Raw genomic sequence first — 17,167 nt, 5'->3', positions numbered from 1 at the left:
AATATAAAGTTTACTTATATTTATTAATCCACAGGAAAATCCCGAAGGTACAATACAATCCAATGAAGTTTCATCCATCTTCCACACTATCGCCGGCGCATTCACACTTAACAGATCACACAAATTTAAACAAATCTAAGTCTACATATTTATACCCTAATTATGTACATCCAAACGGCACTAAGTCCGTTTAGACTAAAAACTACCCGAGAACTCCTTATGCAAAACGCGCAAGTCTTTTTATATCCCCTGAGAGTTAATTAATATGTATAAATTGACGATGTGGTCAATTGACCTTTACCCCGAAATATGGGCGTATCTACACCCCATAACGTCATTTCTAATTACAGCCCTAGGCACTGACCACTAGTCCCACGGACCGTGTGATACCTAATAACGACTGACTTTCAGGTGCTACCGTTTGGTTATATTTTACCTTGATATAGAATGAAGGGTGTAAACCTAAAACGGGTTAATTAACTACTGATCTAAGGGAAGCAACTCGAATAGATTTGGCTGACTATAGCTTTAACTACTCTAGGTAACTTTGACACATAAGTTGTAACATATAAAACTTGTCTATTTCCTAGTTCACTACACAAACAACAAAAACAAACAAACAAACAAACAAACAAAAACAAAAAACCCGGAATGTCTTTGATTCATCCTCGCATTCAAATATCCCGACTAAGAATGGACTTCAATTTGTCTCCATTGGTGACCTATTGTGTCTGCTGGAATATCTTGTTACCAAAAAAATATATTTATAGAGACAAATACAAGTAAAGTTATATTGTTTTTTTAATATATATCAACATAGACTCAAAAAACATATGGTACACTTATTGATTACATTTCACAGAACAACCGAGCCGTTGATAATCCGGACGCCAATAGTCAAGATATCAAGTTCTACCGCTCTCGAGCTTGTGTTCGCGTCCTGATATCAAGTTCTACCGCTCTAGAGCTTGTGTTCGCGTCCTGATATCAAGTTCTACCGCTCTAGAGCTTGTGTTCGCGTCCTGATATCAAGTTCTACCGCTCTCGAGCTTGTGTTCGCGTCCTGATATCAAGTTCTACCGCTCTCGAGCTTGTGTTCGCGTTCTGATATCAAGTTCTACCGCTCTAGAGCTTGTGTTCGCGTCCCGGTATCGCGTTCATTCAATTCAATTCAATTCAGTTTTATTCCAAGGGTCTTACGGCCCACAGGTGAACATGGATACAAAACATACAAACAAAATACATGATTTGGAGATATTGCTATCCTGTAACTATAGCATGATAATATACATTGATATCACTTCCACCTTCGCGCACCCACCCATATCATTGACGTTCGCTCATCCTTGCAGAGACTATCAATCACTAAATACACGCGTAATCATAATAACAGCTATGCAAATGTCAAATGTATATTTCATCGGTCATTTTTAGATAGATCAACATATGCGTGTGCATAAAATAATTCTCTTACACACATGTACATGTTACCCTGATTACATAATTCACTTAAATCAACGCAAGTGCACAATATCATTTCCTTTTACACACACTTGTACATTACATCATTCACTTAGATACACGCAAGTGTACAATATCATTCCATTTCATGTATCGCGTACATCATGGAATTTTACCCTTTAGCTTTCATAAGCAACACTTAATGTATATTCATATAGCTGTTCATATGCAATTAACTTTAGAAAATAAAATATTTCAACAAAAAAAAGTTGGTTATAATATAATGGTTTGAAGTCTAAAATCGCTTTGAACTTATTTAAGTTCACTTTTTCATCAAACAAGTTCGCTAAGACACCAGAAAACTCTATGAGGATGTGTCCGTGGTCAAAGTGTTTTAACCAAAATGGTTGGGATATTATTCAAATGGTCACATCTGTGTTGTTCGATGAGGTAACCATGTCGTTATTCCAAGAAGAGGCCGCCTCAAAATGACATTATCTGTTCACCAGGCTACAAACCCGGGAAACAAGTGCTGTAACTCTCCGAGTACTGCTTAAGATATTAACATGAATGACAGAAATCCATGGATGACGAACCGTTCCCATTCATTTTACAGTTACAACACCACATCTTACACGAATGAAGATCAATCTGATTAGAATACAGATGATCTGTATTTTAATCAGATCGGGGTGCAGACATTACCTAGGCGGGTGTTTTCTTCAGCACATCTGAAAATAAAAAAACATAACGGAATGTCAGGGCCCATATATTTACAAAAGCAACCTTCAATAATTCTAATTTTATTGATTTAAGGGGTATTGCCGAATGCAAAGACCGACACCATTAGGTGAAAATATGTTATTCCGAAAACAAACGTGCATAGAAACGTTTTCACATAAAACTGGTCATTCGCCGACGTTAATAGCGGATAAAATAATGGGGAAATATGGCAAAAGTGAAATTTGTCGTTTTCATTATAAGTTACTACATAATTTGTCGGTGTTCACGGGGCTGCAGTATTCTCATTTCATGAAAGATAAATTGTTTCCTTACCTTCACGTGATGGTATCGGCTATTGCACATGGCAATGCCCCTTAAACCTAATTTCAAAAATACTATCTTTCGGTGAATATTACAAAATCGGTGTATACAAGCTGGAAATTTCAATATTTTACATAATTAGTAGTTTGATGCTTATATCGTACTTCAAACACTCCACTCTTTGGGTTAATATTGGACAGTTTCAATACCTGCTGAGAATGTGCAATCAACCATGAAAGCTATTAATAAAATAAAGGACAGTGGTGTCTTTGGATGCATAACTGGTGCTTGAAACATGCATGGGTAGAATTTTGTCTCATTTGAATAATGGATGATGAATTCAGAGATCTACAGGTGATAGGGCACTGATTTAACAAACTTTACCAATTAAGGCTCTGGAGTCGAGTTGGCGTAATTCCTTAAATGCCATGACTAGTCGAACCACATATGCACCATCAGTTTCTTGACTTAACCATTCCGACAGAAGCTGTTCCTTCATTTTTAACACATTTCCGGTGTAATTCACTTCCGCCTCCTCGATAGACTCGTTGGACAGATCTAGTTCTATGAAGAAAACCACATACATCTTCCCAATAAGTCGTGCTACTTCCGGGATCTCTGCCTCCACTAGACAACGAAGTGGCACTTTTGAACGCTGCACCAATTCAGCTGTAAATCAACAACAATAATGTATTATTTATGGATCATTTTTGAAATTTTGAAGAAAAAAAAAAAAAAACCAAAAAAAAAAAAACAAAAAAACCGAGATATCTGTTTCCATCACACCATGTCTGAGTGTCAGACTTCCGGAATATGATGGGTTGGAGTGAAGCAGTTTCTGACAAAAACGGAAATTCAAACATCCTTTATTGAAGAGATATTTACTGATTACTTCCTTCTTCCGTGAAAATCGCATAAATTTCAAACATTGCGAGAGTTTACAGCTAATTTTTAGTTTAAACATATTTTATTGACATAAAATGACAAAGGGATTGGTCGGTAAGTTTTGCCAACTTATTGATGACCTTTCCCGCATAAATGACATATGATAATATACAGTGGTCACATGATGATATGTACAAATATTCAACAATATGATAAACAAAAGATGATTTATGAATTGTCTTTCTTATAAAAAAAAAAAAGGTTATATTTTATTAGGGATGGAAAAAGAGAGAGAGAATGAGAGACAGGCAGGAGGAGAGAGAGAGAGAGAGAGGGGGGGGGGGGGGGGGGGGGGGGGGGGTGACAATAGTTTTGTATAGCTTGCAACAAGTAAAATTAATGAACTGAGATTGTGTTTCCGATCCTTCCCGACACAGGCGACACTTGTTACACTATTCACTTTCCAATCTTTCAGCTGTTTCAAATGTTCATCACATCCCGTGCGTAAGTGGCTTTCTCCTGGTTCCGTCCGCTCTTCCAGTTAACTACGTTTCTCAAGTGCCGTTTGGATCCGGAAGGACCAGAAACACAACCTACATTTTTAGATGGATTCAATTGATCCATTGTTGTCCTTACACTATATATAAAGTACGGCTAATTTTTGTTGATCGGTAGTACACTTGACTCTCATACAATTAGCGATGTATATTCAAACCTTTACAGACCCAAGGAGAATAGGTGTAACTGAAAGGTTGTTTCATGTTTTTTCAACAAAGGTATCTAGGAAAAGTTATCAGAAAATTTGATATATTAAACGAATAATGTCATTTTCATCCGTGAAAATCTTCGGTAAGGTGACTTCATTGATATTATCACTGCTTGTATTTCATGCGTTATATTTGACAGCCAGCAGACAAAATAAGCTACACTCACCAACTTTCGTTTCTTCTTCATAAATTGGTTTTGGAGCAAGATCAGAAATCATATCAGCTGTCTCTAGTGAAATGGCGTTCATGGCGTCAACAATGCATCCCAATGTAGCTTCTTCAGCGGTGTCGGGATCGTTGCGCCATCGTATCAGCATCCGTGTCATCCATGAACGAACATCCAATCCACGGTTCTCGTGACGAACTTGGTCGATAGTCTTTGCCTCCATGCCAAGCTCAATGAAGAATATTTGGTACGAACTGGCACTGATATGTCTTGCAATTCGACTGAACTGCTTCAATGTTAGTCCCTCCTGAGCGTGAGAGCTAGACACTTCTTCTAAAAAAGATAGTTTATGGTCTCATTTCGTCAGTACTATTATCCGCAATAACACCTCTTTTACTTTCACATAGACAAAGCTAGCAAAACATACACTTAAGTGAAAAACTCCTATTAATTTAAATTTTGAAATATACTAACTATACACGTTCTGGAAAAGTGGATAAGGCGGTGGTAAGACTTTGTTAAATTAGTTTTCGTCTTTAGTCAATTAAGAAATGAAATACAAATAAATACGTGGTACAAACACCTTAGTCGAAATCAAGAGAAATAGCAAGTCAGAAAAAAGGTGATTTACACAGTACATAAACACCAATACCATCTCAAAATAAAAATTGCCCATTATTAGCAAGTAATAAACAAACTATCTAACAGTATTCATCATTTTTGAATATATATTTCAGTCGGGTATTTAATAATAATTCAGTGTACAGAGGGTAATGAAGATATCTTCTGCTTATTTTTCATTATAATAATCCATTGACATACGTACCAGCTTGCTTTCTCCGTGTCACCTCATGTGAATCGTCTCGTTTTCTCCGTGATACCTAAGTTAAACAATAAAATAAAAAATGTGTCATTCACATTACGACATAGATTCTTCACAATAAATTATTCATCCAGAGGTTAAAGGTATGATGGAAATTTAGAAGCAAATAAGTAACTTCACTACTCTTGAAAGAAGATGTTTGTTAACATCTAAAAAATACTGATAACCTGATTTTTGTACTTTGGAAATGCTGAATAATAAAAAAAGTTTTCATTTACGTGGGAACCTATTGGTAATCAATATAATTGTACAGTCGGGCTGTAAAATCAATAGCACCATTGAATCTAAATCTCAGACAGCATATAACGAACAAACGAATATAAAACTGAACGAAACAGCTGTTTCTTCCTTATAGGAATTTTATAATTTAACTTTTCAGATACACGAACCAAGATATTATCATTATTTAATGTTTCCAGGGAAAAAATTATGAAGAAGAAACGTAAGTATTTCATACCTTGAGATCGCCAAACCAGAACTCCTTTTCCGCTCTTGTTGTAATAGATGCGGCTTCTTCTGTTGAAATTTCGAAATCCCTTTCTAGGTGTTCGCTGTATTTCAGATGGCCTTGGTCATTTCGTTGAAGAGTCGACTCCAGCAAATGTTTAAAAACAGTCCTTATCTGGATTGCTTGTCTTTGTGCTGACTTTAGCTGCTTCTCCGAGAACAATGTCGCTTTGATCATGTTATCTTTGCAATGGACCACCATGTTTATATCAGCTGTCAAAACAAGACAAACCAGCCCACGCTGTAGAAGAAGGTCGTCATTGCTGTGGGAAACCACTTCAAACCGGTAAAGTAGAGAAGCCATAAACTTGTCAAAGACTGCGTCTGGTATGAATTGGCTCTCAAACTAGATGCAGAGTGTTGATGTCATCTGATTTCTTCTTTTTTGCAGGTACGATCTCACGAAACTAGTATCGCCTTTGTCTTGAAGCAATGATGGTACGATGTAGGTATCGACATTATCGTTTGTCTCATCGTCTCTTGGGAGCGGCTTTACGATCAATTCTGATCTCTCAATGTAGTAGAGAAGTGTACTACTGTTTTCCGAAAATTTGTCTGCTTCTTCTTTTTTCCAAACATGGTCGATGAAGGCCCTCTTTAATCGACGAGTTCGTTGGTACTCCTTCAAAAACGGGTCTGCTTCTCCCAAATGTTTTATATGGTATTTGATTTCGGTGACGATGAGTCGGAATGCCTTTATCATCCATTCTGGATCCAAGATCACCTTCAAGTCGGCAGGCATATCCTGGTGAGAATCTGTTGGGAATGTCAGGATATTTCTCGCAGAATGAAGATAACTATTGGATAGAAAAAAAAAATATGTTTTAAGCAACTATATTTGTTCTTTTCCCAAACACTCGGATTATAAAAGATATTTTCAGGAACCAAATTGTCGAAGTCAGACAGCAGTATATCGCGATTTTCCGAAATAAAAGAAACAAGAAATATCTTTAAAAAAGATAAACGGCATAGTTTTAATGCTGGTGGTTATAGTATAAAACTGCTGGTGAAATAAATTAACGAACTAATCAATAAATGCGTTTCAGCACGGATAACAACATTATATCGGTTTGAATCATTTTTGGTGATAACAAGAGTGCATTTGAATCAGGAATATAATTTTATAAATATGTCAATTGAATAGATACATCCACTTATTTAGCTTGCATTCAATCTTAATTTTGTTTCATTTTTAACTGTATATCTGCATTTTGCATTTACCACTACATTGACCAATCACATACTTCATCTTGACCAGTAACGCCACCTATCGCGTCATATCCGGGACCAAAAGAAAATCATACGGCTATGCCGAAAAATGTACACGCTCATCCAAACGCAATACCATACAAACGCATACGAACCGTAGAAACGCTTCCACTTCAGTCACGGCCATGGCCTCAGCGCGTTTCTTGATATCCTCTATGGTCATGACCTTTACGCCTCTACTTTTCATGGTCATTAAATCATGCTCCAATGCAATCCAATCTCCTGGTAAAAGCTGTCCCCATTGTGCCTGATAAGGAGCACACTTTAGGATGGTTTCCCATAGCCTCTCGTACACTGGATCACAAAATCTTGGTTGCTAATGTAGATCACATCTACCACGTGTTCTTCAAAGATCCGTGCAATATTGGAATCCCTTGATTTAATAGTGGCCTTAATAGTCTCAAGAGTTTTTTCTCTTGTGTTCTAAGTAAGAAGGAATAAGTAGAAACAGCAATAACACATGAATCCATAATCTTCCATAGTCATATATTAAAATGATATGCATTATAATTGCATATGAAGCCAAAAATGGTATCGATATCGTTAGTAATTAGATAATAAATGAAGCTGACATTTTTTCAGCAAAATATTATTTTACATCAATGACGCTATGACCAGTAGTGTTTAAATCTATTGAGAAAGTAATATTTAAATATTTAAATAAAAAACCTTTTTCTTGCATTTCAAACATTTTTTAAAAGAGTTTTCCCCCATAGCTACAGGGGCACGGGTGTGTATGAAAGTACTGCTTAAGTCATTAAGAACAAGTCTATATGACATGTTAGGTCGTCTTGAGGGCTCAGTTACATGACAAACATTGGCATTTTCATAGAACCAAAAGATATTTTTTTGTTTAATGAAGAAAGACTACGACCATTAACCCACCAGGTAGAGGAGGAGGAGGAGGAGAAGGAGAAGGAGGAGGAGGATGAGGAGGAGGAGGAGGAGTTCCGCTGGTGTCAACATGTGGTAAAGAGTACGGAGCATTCTGGTATATATCGCTTACCGCAGGTATTTTATCGAGGTGAGTCCCAACAAGGACGATAGGTGGTCTGTACTTCCCGATAGAGTAAGTCGAAATAAACTTCAACCAAAAGTACACGGTCTCTGTCAATCAGATAAAACGGAAAGTACATTTAAGCAGCATCACATTTTAACACTTTGTGCAATATCTAAATAGTCTGATTAAAGTTTCCTAAATTTGTCGATAACGTGTATTATAAGAAAATGCTTTATTTGTATGTCAATATGTTTAAAATCGATAATACGCTAAATTTTGAGCGCGCCAAAAACGTACACTTACAGAATATTTGTAAAACATATATGGCATGACGCATGTTTTTCGTGTCTTTAAGAAAAAGACTTCCCTGAAATACATATTCTCTATATATCTGTTTCATATGAATTAATAATAAAAGCTGTTATGTAAATTATGTGTATAAGTTGCTCTTGCTTCTTATACGATGGATAATTGATAAATTGTCAGCCTCATTTTGAAGGATTTGAATTTTGCCGGACCCATTGTATTATTTTCAACATAATCCCCTTCAGTATCTATACACTTTTGCCAGCAGTGTTTAAGGGCCTCAATGTCACTTTCATAGAAGTCCTTTTCTTGGATTTTCAGAAAGTCATCCACTGCATGTTCGGGTTAAGGTTAAGGTGCATGGAATAGCTGTTTTCAGTTTTGAAAATAGATGAACGTCCGATGGAGCGCGATCAGGTGAATAAGGCGGATGCTCAATCAATTTAGAGCCACAATCGGTAATGGAAGCCATGGCAGTGACATACTCTTTCATCCTAACCCTAACCGATTTTGTCCATTTTGCAAAAGCCGCGTGTCTTGTTTACTTTAGCGTGCTATCTCGTCGATATAAACAAACCAAATGAGACCAGTCCTTGGGTACACGGCCCTATATAGTCAGAGAAAAGTAGGACTGAAAAAGAACATCCTTGAATACCTACTTCAATACGAGGCTCACAACATACCAACCAACCCTCAGATGTTATAAAGTTACATATGTTATAATGTTATAAATCATTCCCGCACTTTTTGACACTATTAATTATTCGATATTTTCAATTTTGTTTTTAAGATGATGTAATGCAATAAAAAGAAAATTGAATGGTTTCCCTGTTAAATATAACATATTTCAATCGTACGACAGAATATTTCGATATTTTTCACTCGTGCGAATATCGTTATTCTGTCATACTCGTGAAATATATGTTTTATTAAACGGGAAACCATTCAATATCCTCTATATCAATAAAACCTCGTTATATCGCCACCTTCTGTTCTCCGCGATTTTGGCGATATAACGAGTTTGGCGGTATATCGGGTTTGCCGCTCAAACCCAAGTTTGCTGTCCAAACACTATAAATAGTGCTTCCATAACAACTGTTGACTTTGAAAATCAAAAACAATTTATCAATATCAAAATATTGCATCGAATGTTACATATACGTGTATATATACAAAAGTGTATTACCTATTCGGTGATTTATATATTATGAATGAAACCACTTCGATCACATCTGCTAAGGAATCGTCCACATTAATTAATAATTAATTATGCAGGAGACTAAGGAAGCTGTCAAATACATCTTTCTTATTTAAAATCCACATACAAGTAAAGAGGTCACAAATGATCAAAATTGCTTTAAGATATACCGAATGTAAATTATTTAAATCCATGCAATCGAACGAGAAACTTTAATAAAAGTATATTACCGAGGCATTCTGAGTCTTGCCTGAGACAGTCGTCCAAACGAAATGTCAGCATAATTACAGCGTCGGCATTTAGGAAGATATGCTGAAAGTTACTAAACATGATTTCACCTCCGAAGTCAAAGATGTTCACGTAGGCCATGTCGCCACTGTAGCTGCGCTTTCCACTCTCGGATGTTGCTAGTAAATAAATAAAATGTGGATATACATAAAAAGAATACCCGGTTTGGTGTGAACTATCACTGCAATAATTTTGATGACCGTTTGAAGAACACATTTGAGACAAATTAAATGATATGGGACTGAAAAGTAGTTGATATTTGTTTCGGTTAATGCTGGAAAATATCGGATTTATTGGTGCGGACATTGCACTTCCCTATCTAAATTTTGATATTCTTTCATCTTTTTTTTTGCTGGTATCAGCATCATCATTAACGAGTCCTAGAAGGACGAAACAGCCGTATGGTGTCCCAAACATCACTGATGAGTCCTTGAAGGACGAAACAGCTGTTTATGTCCCTAGCTTGCCCAAGGAGTCCTTGAAGGACGAAACATCTGTGATTTTCCTAACGTGCCTAAGGAGTCCTTGAAGGACGAAACGGGTGTATGATGTTCCTAACATAACTGACGAGTCCTAGAGGGACAAAACAGCTGTATGATGTTCCTAGAATGACGGACGAGTCCTAGAAGGACGCAACAGCTGTGTGATGTTCCTAGTATCACTGACGAGTCCTAGAAGGACGAACCAGCTGTATGGTGTGTCCCTAACATTACTGACGAGTCCTTGAAGGACGAAACAGTTTATGATAGAGTAGAATTCATTATAGCTGTACTGTATCTTAATCTGAATTTGTATTGAAAAGTAGTAAATCTTGTTTGTCTTCTTATTTTTCGTACCTGCTTTGGAGTTCTTATCTGACAATGACATCGTCCCAAGCATATCACGGAGACGTTGGAGACTAGCAGATTTCTCAATATCATCTCCATGAACGATAATCCGTTTGCCTGTCCTTTTGTTTATCATAAGACGATTCAAATTGACGTCCATTGTATTAGTGGGACTCACTCCTTCTTTTGATATCGGTAATTCAAGGAGGTGATAGGTCATTGTGGTTTTCCCAACACCTTGCGGGCCAAGAAATATGACACGGATATTTGCGGACTCTTCTGCTCTTCCTTTCAAAGCCTCTTCATAGCGTCTCGCAAAGCCGTCGTCCATGTACGCAAAAGTGCGCAGATACTTCATGATGACATCGTTGTCAGATGTTTTCTGCTTTTCCAGCACGGTGTCCGGTAGACCTGGGTAAATAATATTCAAAAGTATGTTATCCACAGGATATTGTGAAAAAATACTTTTAATAGAACAAAAACACAAGCTATTGGAGATGGAGTAAGAGTGTCCAGAACACATGAGTAGCAAAGGTAGTGACGGGGTCCTGCTTTCTGCATTCTCTTTAGAACGACCCAAAGATATATCTACAATCTACTTCCAGCTATATAGTCACTACCTAGTGTGTACTGTCAGTTATATATAGCGAATTTATACACAGAGCTATACTCTGGATATTGTGTACGGTATCCAATTATATATTATGGCCTGTATTACCTGCCATATACCATTAGTTTATTTTGCATGTTATATATAGATCTATTGCCTACTGCGGGGCATCATTCGAGTAAGAAGAAGATTGCATAACAGAAATGAACAGTAGACAGTTAAAATAACCAGTAGACAGTAGACAGACAGTAATCAGTTAAACAGTAGACCGACAGTAGACAGACAGTAGACAGACAGTAAACAGACAGTAGACAGACAGTAAACAGACAGTAGACAGTCAGTAACCAGACAGTAGACAGACAATAGACAGATAGTTAACGGACAGTAAATAGACAGACAGTAGACAGACAGTAGATAGACAGTAGACAGACAGTAGACAGACAATAGACAGACAGTAAACAGACAGTAGACAGACAGTAGAGAGAGGGTAGAGAGACAGTAGAAAGACAGTAAACAGACAGTAGACAGACAGTAGACAATTAGACAGTAGACAGACAGTAGACAGACAGTAGACAGACAGTAGACAGACAGTAGATAGACAGTAGACAGACAGTAAACAGACAGTAGACAGACAATAGACAGACATTAGACAATTAGAGAGTAGAGAGACAGTAGACAGACAGTAGACAGACAGTACACAGACAGTAGACAGACAGTAGACAGACAGTAGACAGACAGTAGACAGACAGTAAACAGACAGTAGACAGACAGTAGACAGACAGTAGACAGACAGTAGAACAGACAGTAGACAGACAGTAGACAGACAGTAAACAGACAGTAGACAGACAGTAAACAGACAGTAGACAGACATTAGACAGACAGTAGACAGACAGTAGACAGACAGTAGACAGACAGTACACAGACAGTAAACAGACAGTAAACAGACAGTAAACAGACAGTAGACAGACAGTAGACAGACAGTAGACAGACAGTAACAGTTAGACAGACAGTAGACAGACAGTAGATAGACAGTAGACAGACAGTAACAGACAGTAGACAGACAGTAAACAGACAGTAGACAGACAGTAGACAGACAGTAGACAGACAGTAGACAGACAGTAAACAGACAGTAGACAGACAGTAAACAGACAGTAAACAGACAGTAGACAAACAGTAAACAGACAGAAATAGACAGTAGACAGACAGTAAACAGACAGTAGATAGACAGACAGTCGACAGACATTAGACAGACAGTAGACAGACAGTAGACAGACAGTAGACAGACAGTAGATAGACAGTAGACAGACAGTAAACAGACAGTAAACAGACAGTAGACAGACAATAGACAGACAGTAGACAGACAGTAAACAGACAGTAAACAGACAGTAGACAGACAGTAAACAGACAGTAGACAGACAGTAGACAGACAGAAACAGACAGTAGACAGACAGTAGACAAACAGTAAACAGACAGAAATAGACAGTAGACAGACAGTAAACAGACAGTAGACAGACAGTAGACAGACAGTACACAGACAGTAAACAGACAGTAGACAGACAGTAGACAGACAGTAGATAGACACTAGACAGACAGTAGACAGACAGTAGACAGACAGTAAACAGACAGTAGACAGAGAGTAGACAGACAGTAGACAGACAGTAAACAGACAGTAGACAGACAGTTGACAGACAGTCGACAGACAGTAAGCAGACAGTAGACAGACAGTAAACATACAGTATATAGACAGTAGAGAGAAGTAGACACACAGTAGATAGACAGTAAACAGACAGTAGACAGACAGTATCAGTTAGACATTAGACAGTAGACAGACAGTAGATAGACAGTAAACAGACAGTAAACAGACAGTAGACAGACAGTAAACAGACAGTCGACAGACAGTAGACAGACAGTAGACAGACAGTATCAGTTAGACACTAGACAGTAGACAGACAGTAGATAGACAGTAAACAGACAGTAGACAGACAGTAGACAGACAGTAGACAGACAGTAGATAGACAGTAGACAGACAGTAGACAGATAGTAGATAGACAGTAAACAGACAGTAGACAGACAGTAAACGGAGGGTAAACAGACAGTAGATAGACAGTAGAGAGAAGTAGACAGACAGTAGATAGACAGTAAACAGAGAGTAGACAGACAGTAGACAGACAGTAGAAAGACAGTAAACAGACAGTAGACAGACAGTAGATAGACAGTAGAGAGAAGTAGACAGAGAGTAGATAGACAGTAAACAGACAGTAGACAGACAGTATCAGTTAGACACTAGACAGTAGACAGACAGTAGATAGACAGTAAACAGACAGTAGACAGACAGTAAACAGACAGTAGACAGACAGTAGACAGACAGTAGACAGATAGTAGACAGACAGTACACAGACAGTAGATAGACAGTAGACAGACAGTAAACAGACAGTAGACAGACAGTAGGGGGGGGGGGGGGGGGGGGGGGGGGGGGGGGGGGGGGGGGGGGGGGGGGGGGGGGGGGGGGGGGGGGGGGGGGGGGGGGGGGGGGGGGGGGGGGGGGGGGGGGGGGGGGGGGGGGGGGGGGGGGGGGGGGGGGGGGGGGGGGGGGGGGGGGGGGGGGGGGGGGGGGGGGGGGGGGGGGGGGGGGGGGGGGGGGGGGGGGGGGGGGGGGGGGGGGGGGGGGGGGGGGGGGGGGGGGGGGGGGGGGGGGGGGGGGGGGGGGGGGGGGGGGGGGGGGGGGGGGGGGGGGGGGGGGGGGGGGGGGGGGGGGGGGGGGGGGGGGGGGGGGGGGGGGGGGGGGGGGGGGGGGGGGGGGGGGGGGGGGGGGGGGGGGGGGGGGGGGGGGGGGGGGGGGGGGGGGGGGGGGGGGGGGGGGGGGGGGGGGGGGGGGGGGGGGGGGGGGGGGGGGGGGGGGGGGGGGGGGGGGGGGGGGGGGGGGGGGGGGGGGGGGGGGGGGGGGGGGGGGGGGGGGGGGGGGGGGGGGGGGGGGGGGGGGGGGGGGGAAAAAAAAAAAAAAAAAAAAAAAAAAAAAAAAAAAAAAAAAAAAAAAAAAAAAAAAAAAAAAAAAAAAAAAAAAAAAAAAAAAAAAAAAAAAAAAAAAAAAAAAAAAAAAAAAAAAAAAAAAAAAAAAAAAAAAAAAAAAAAAAAAAAAAAAAAAAAAAAAAAAAAAAAAAAAAAAAAAAAAAAAAAAAAAAAAAAAAAAAAAAAAAAAAAAAAAAAAAAAAAAAAAAAAAAAAAAAAAAAAAAAAAAAAAAAAAAAAAAAAAAAAAAAAAAAAAAAAAAAAAAAAAAAAAAAAAAAAAAAAAAAAAAAAAAAAAAAAAAAAAAAAAAAAAAAAAAAAAAAAAAAAAAAAAAAAAAAAAAAAAAAAAAAAAAAAAAAAAAAAAAAAAAAAAAAAAAAAAAAAAAAAAAAAAAAAAAAAAAAAAAAAAAAAAAAAAAAAAAAAAAAAAAAAAAAAAAAAAAAAAAAAAAAAAAAAAAAAAAAAAAAAAAAAAAAAAAAAAAAAAAAAAAAAAAAAAAAAAAAAAAAAAAAAAAAAAAAAAAAAAAAAAAAAAAAAAAAAAAAAAAAAAAAAAAAAAAAAAAAAAAAAAAAAAAAAAAAAAAAAAAAAAAAAAAAAAAAAAAAAAAAAAAAAAAAAAAAAAAAAAAAAAAAAAAAAAAAAAAAAAAAAAAAAAAAAAAAAAAAAAAAAAAAAAAAAAAAAAAAAAAAAAAAAAAAAAAAAAAAAAAAAAAAAAAAAAAAAAAAAAAAAAAAAAAAAAAAAAAAAAAAAAAAAAAAAAAAAAAAAAAAAAAAAAAAAAAAAAAAAAAAAAAAAAAAAAAAAAAAAAAAAAAAAAAAAAAAAAAAAAAAAAAAAAAAAAAAAAAAAAAAAAAAAAAAAAAAAAAAAAAAAAAAAAAAAAAAAAAAAAAAAAAAAAAAAAAAAAAAAAAAAAAAAAAAAAAAAAAAAAAAAAAAAAAAAAAAAAAAAAAAAAAAAAAAAAAAAAAAAAAAAAAAAAAAAAAAAAAAAAAAAAAAAAAAAAAAAAGAAAAAAAAAAAAAAAAAAAAAAAAAAAAAAAAAAAAAAAAAAAAAAAAAAAAAAAAAAAAAAAAAAAACAGACAAAAAAAGGGAATCCCCGAAGCGAAAAAAAAAAAAAAAAAGACAAAAAGCAGTGACAGACAAAACAGACATAAAATACAGACGAAACAAAACAGAAAAAAGGGAAAGACAGAAACATGACAACAGTGACAGAAGAAAAAAGAAACGAAACGGGAAAAAGAAAAAACGTAAAAACAGTAAAGACGGACGAAAAACAAACAAAAAAAAAAGAAAGACGAGACAGACGTAAAAAAAAAAAGGGAAGAAACGTAAACGGGGACAAAAAAAGGTAAAAAAAGAAGTAGAAGACAAAAAACAGAAAAAGAAAAAGTAGAAAAATGAAGAAGTAAAGACAGTAAAACAGTAAAGACAGTAAAACAGTAAAATAAAAACAGTAACGAAAGAAAAAAAAGACGTAGAAGAAAGACAGAAGTAAAAAAAAAAAAGGGTTTTTTAGAAAAAGGGGAAAAAGGGAAACAGACAGTAAAGACGAAAAAAACAAAAGACAGTAAAAAAAGTGACGCATTAACAAACAAACCAGAAGGACAGACATAACACAGTAAAAAAAAAAGAGACAGAAAAGAAAGGCCAGACAGTAAAGACCTAGACATTTAGACATTAAAGAACCGGCAGAAAAAAAAAAGAAACAGTAAACAGACAGTAAAAAACTAAAAAAAAAAAGGACAGAAAAACAAGTAAGACAGAAACGACAAAAAACAGAACAGACGAAAAACAAACCAGAAAAAGAAGGACAAAAAAAAAAAAAAAAAATTAACACACGAAAAAAAAGGGACGGAAAGAAAAAAAGGTTAGGGCATTAAAAGGGAAAAACAGGTAAAAAGTAAACAGACTAAAAAGTAACGCATAAAACAAAACAGCGAAAGAAAACAGAACAAAAAATAGACACAAAACATTAGACAGAGGGAAAAAAGTAAAAAAAAAAAAATAGAAGACATAACAACATAAAGACATAACAACATAACAAATAAAAGGTAACAGACAGAAAGGAAAAAAACAAAAAAAAGGGGGAAAAAAAAACAAAAAAAAGACAGTGACCCAAAACAACAAGAAAAGAAAACAGCCAAGACAGAAAAAAGACAGTAAAAAAGAAAGACAAAAAGGGAAACCAGTAAACATAAACAGACAGTAAAGACAAACAAAACCCGGAAAGAAAAACAGAAAGACAAAAAACCAGAGAAAAAAAAGACAAACAAGAAAAAGAAACAGGAAGAATTAAAACAGAAAGACAGAGAGAATAAAACATAAAAAAAGACGAAAGCGGGAAAACCAGTAGCCCAAAAGAAAACAGTAAAAAAACAAAAAACCGGAGAAAAAAAAAAAAGTAGACAGACAAAAAAAATAACAAAGTAGACAAAGAAAAAACAACATAACAGACAAAACAGAAGGAAGAGCAAGATAGAAAGAAAAACCCGGTAAAGACAAAAAAGAAAGAAAAAAAGAGAAAAGTAAAGAAGGACAAAAAGAAAGAAACAGTAAAAAAAAGGGACAACAAGAAAAAAAGAAAGACGGGAAGAGAAAAAAAGGGAAACAGAAGTAAGACCAAAAACAGTAACAGACAGTAACGGGGTTAACATAAAGAGTAGAAGAATTTCCCTAAAAAAAACAACAGTAAAAAGAAAAAAAGAGACAGAAAAAAAAAAAACAAAAAAAAACAGCAGGGGAGACGGACGAAGAACAAAAGCCCAGACAGTAACAGACAGTAGAAAAAGTAACAGACAGTCAAAGTAACAGACAGAAACAAAAAACGGGCCCCCGGGAAAGACCCAGCAGTGACAGACAAAAAAACCAAAAAAAAGAAACAAAAGTAAAAGACAGTAAAACAGTAAACAAAAAAAAAGAAAAAAAACAAACAGTAAGACAGGAAAAGAAAAAAAGAA

At 36.4% G+C, this 17,167-nt stretch overlaps 2 protein-coding genes across 3 annotated transcripts; one reads left to right on the top strand and one right to left on the bottom strand.

Annotated features, from left to right (window-relative positions):
• Window positions 1-783: 783 nt before the first annotated feature.
• On the bottom strand, window positions 784-7,231 carry LOC117345064. Of its 2 annotated transcripts, none has more exons than XM_033908006.1 (6): window positions 7,078-7,231; window positions 5,664-6,510; window positions 5,150-5,204; window positions 4,324-4,656; window positions 2,890-3,174; window positions 784-2,192 (listed from the first exon to the last, which is right to left on the bottom strand). In XM_033908006.1, exons 2-6 carry the CDS (start codon window positions 6,015-6,017, stop codon window positions 2,167-2,169), a joined length of 1,053 nt encoding a protein of 350 aa, XP_033763897.1. In that variant the 5' UTR covers window positions 6,018-6,510; window positions 7,078-7,231; the 3' UTR covers window positions 784-2,166. The 2 variants fall into 2 exon arrangements, with proteins under 2 accessions (XP_033763897.1, XP_033763898.1); XM_033908007.1 differs by having other exon boundaries at window positions 4,324-4,653.
• Window positions 7,232-15,012: 7,781 nt separating this feature from the next.
• LOC117344753 (cGMP-gated cation channel alpha-1-like) lies at window positions 15,013-16,625 on the top strand (the record flags this gene model as incomplete). The annotated part of the gene is made up of 2 exons (XM_033907581.1): window positions 15,013-15,060; window positions 16,542-16,625. Coding segments are annotated over 2 exons (132 nt in total), but the record flags the coding sequence as incomplete, so codon positions are not given.
• Window positions 16,626-17,167: the final 542 nt, after the last annotated feature.

The sequence above is a fragment of the Pecten maximus genome, chromosome 16, assembly GCF_902652985.1.
Source record: "Pecten maximus chromosome 16, xPecMax1.1, whole genome shotgun sequence".
NCBI lineage: Eukaryota > Metazoa > Mollusca > Bivalvia > Pectinida > Pectinidae > Pecten > Pecten maximus.
The sequence above is the reverse complement of the archived record's forward strand: the minus strand, read 5'-3'. Positions and strand labels throughout refer to the sequence as shown.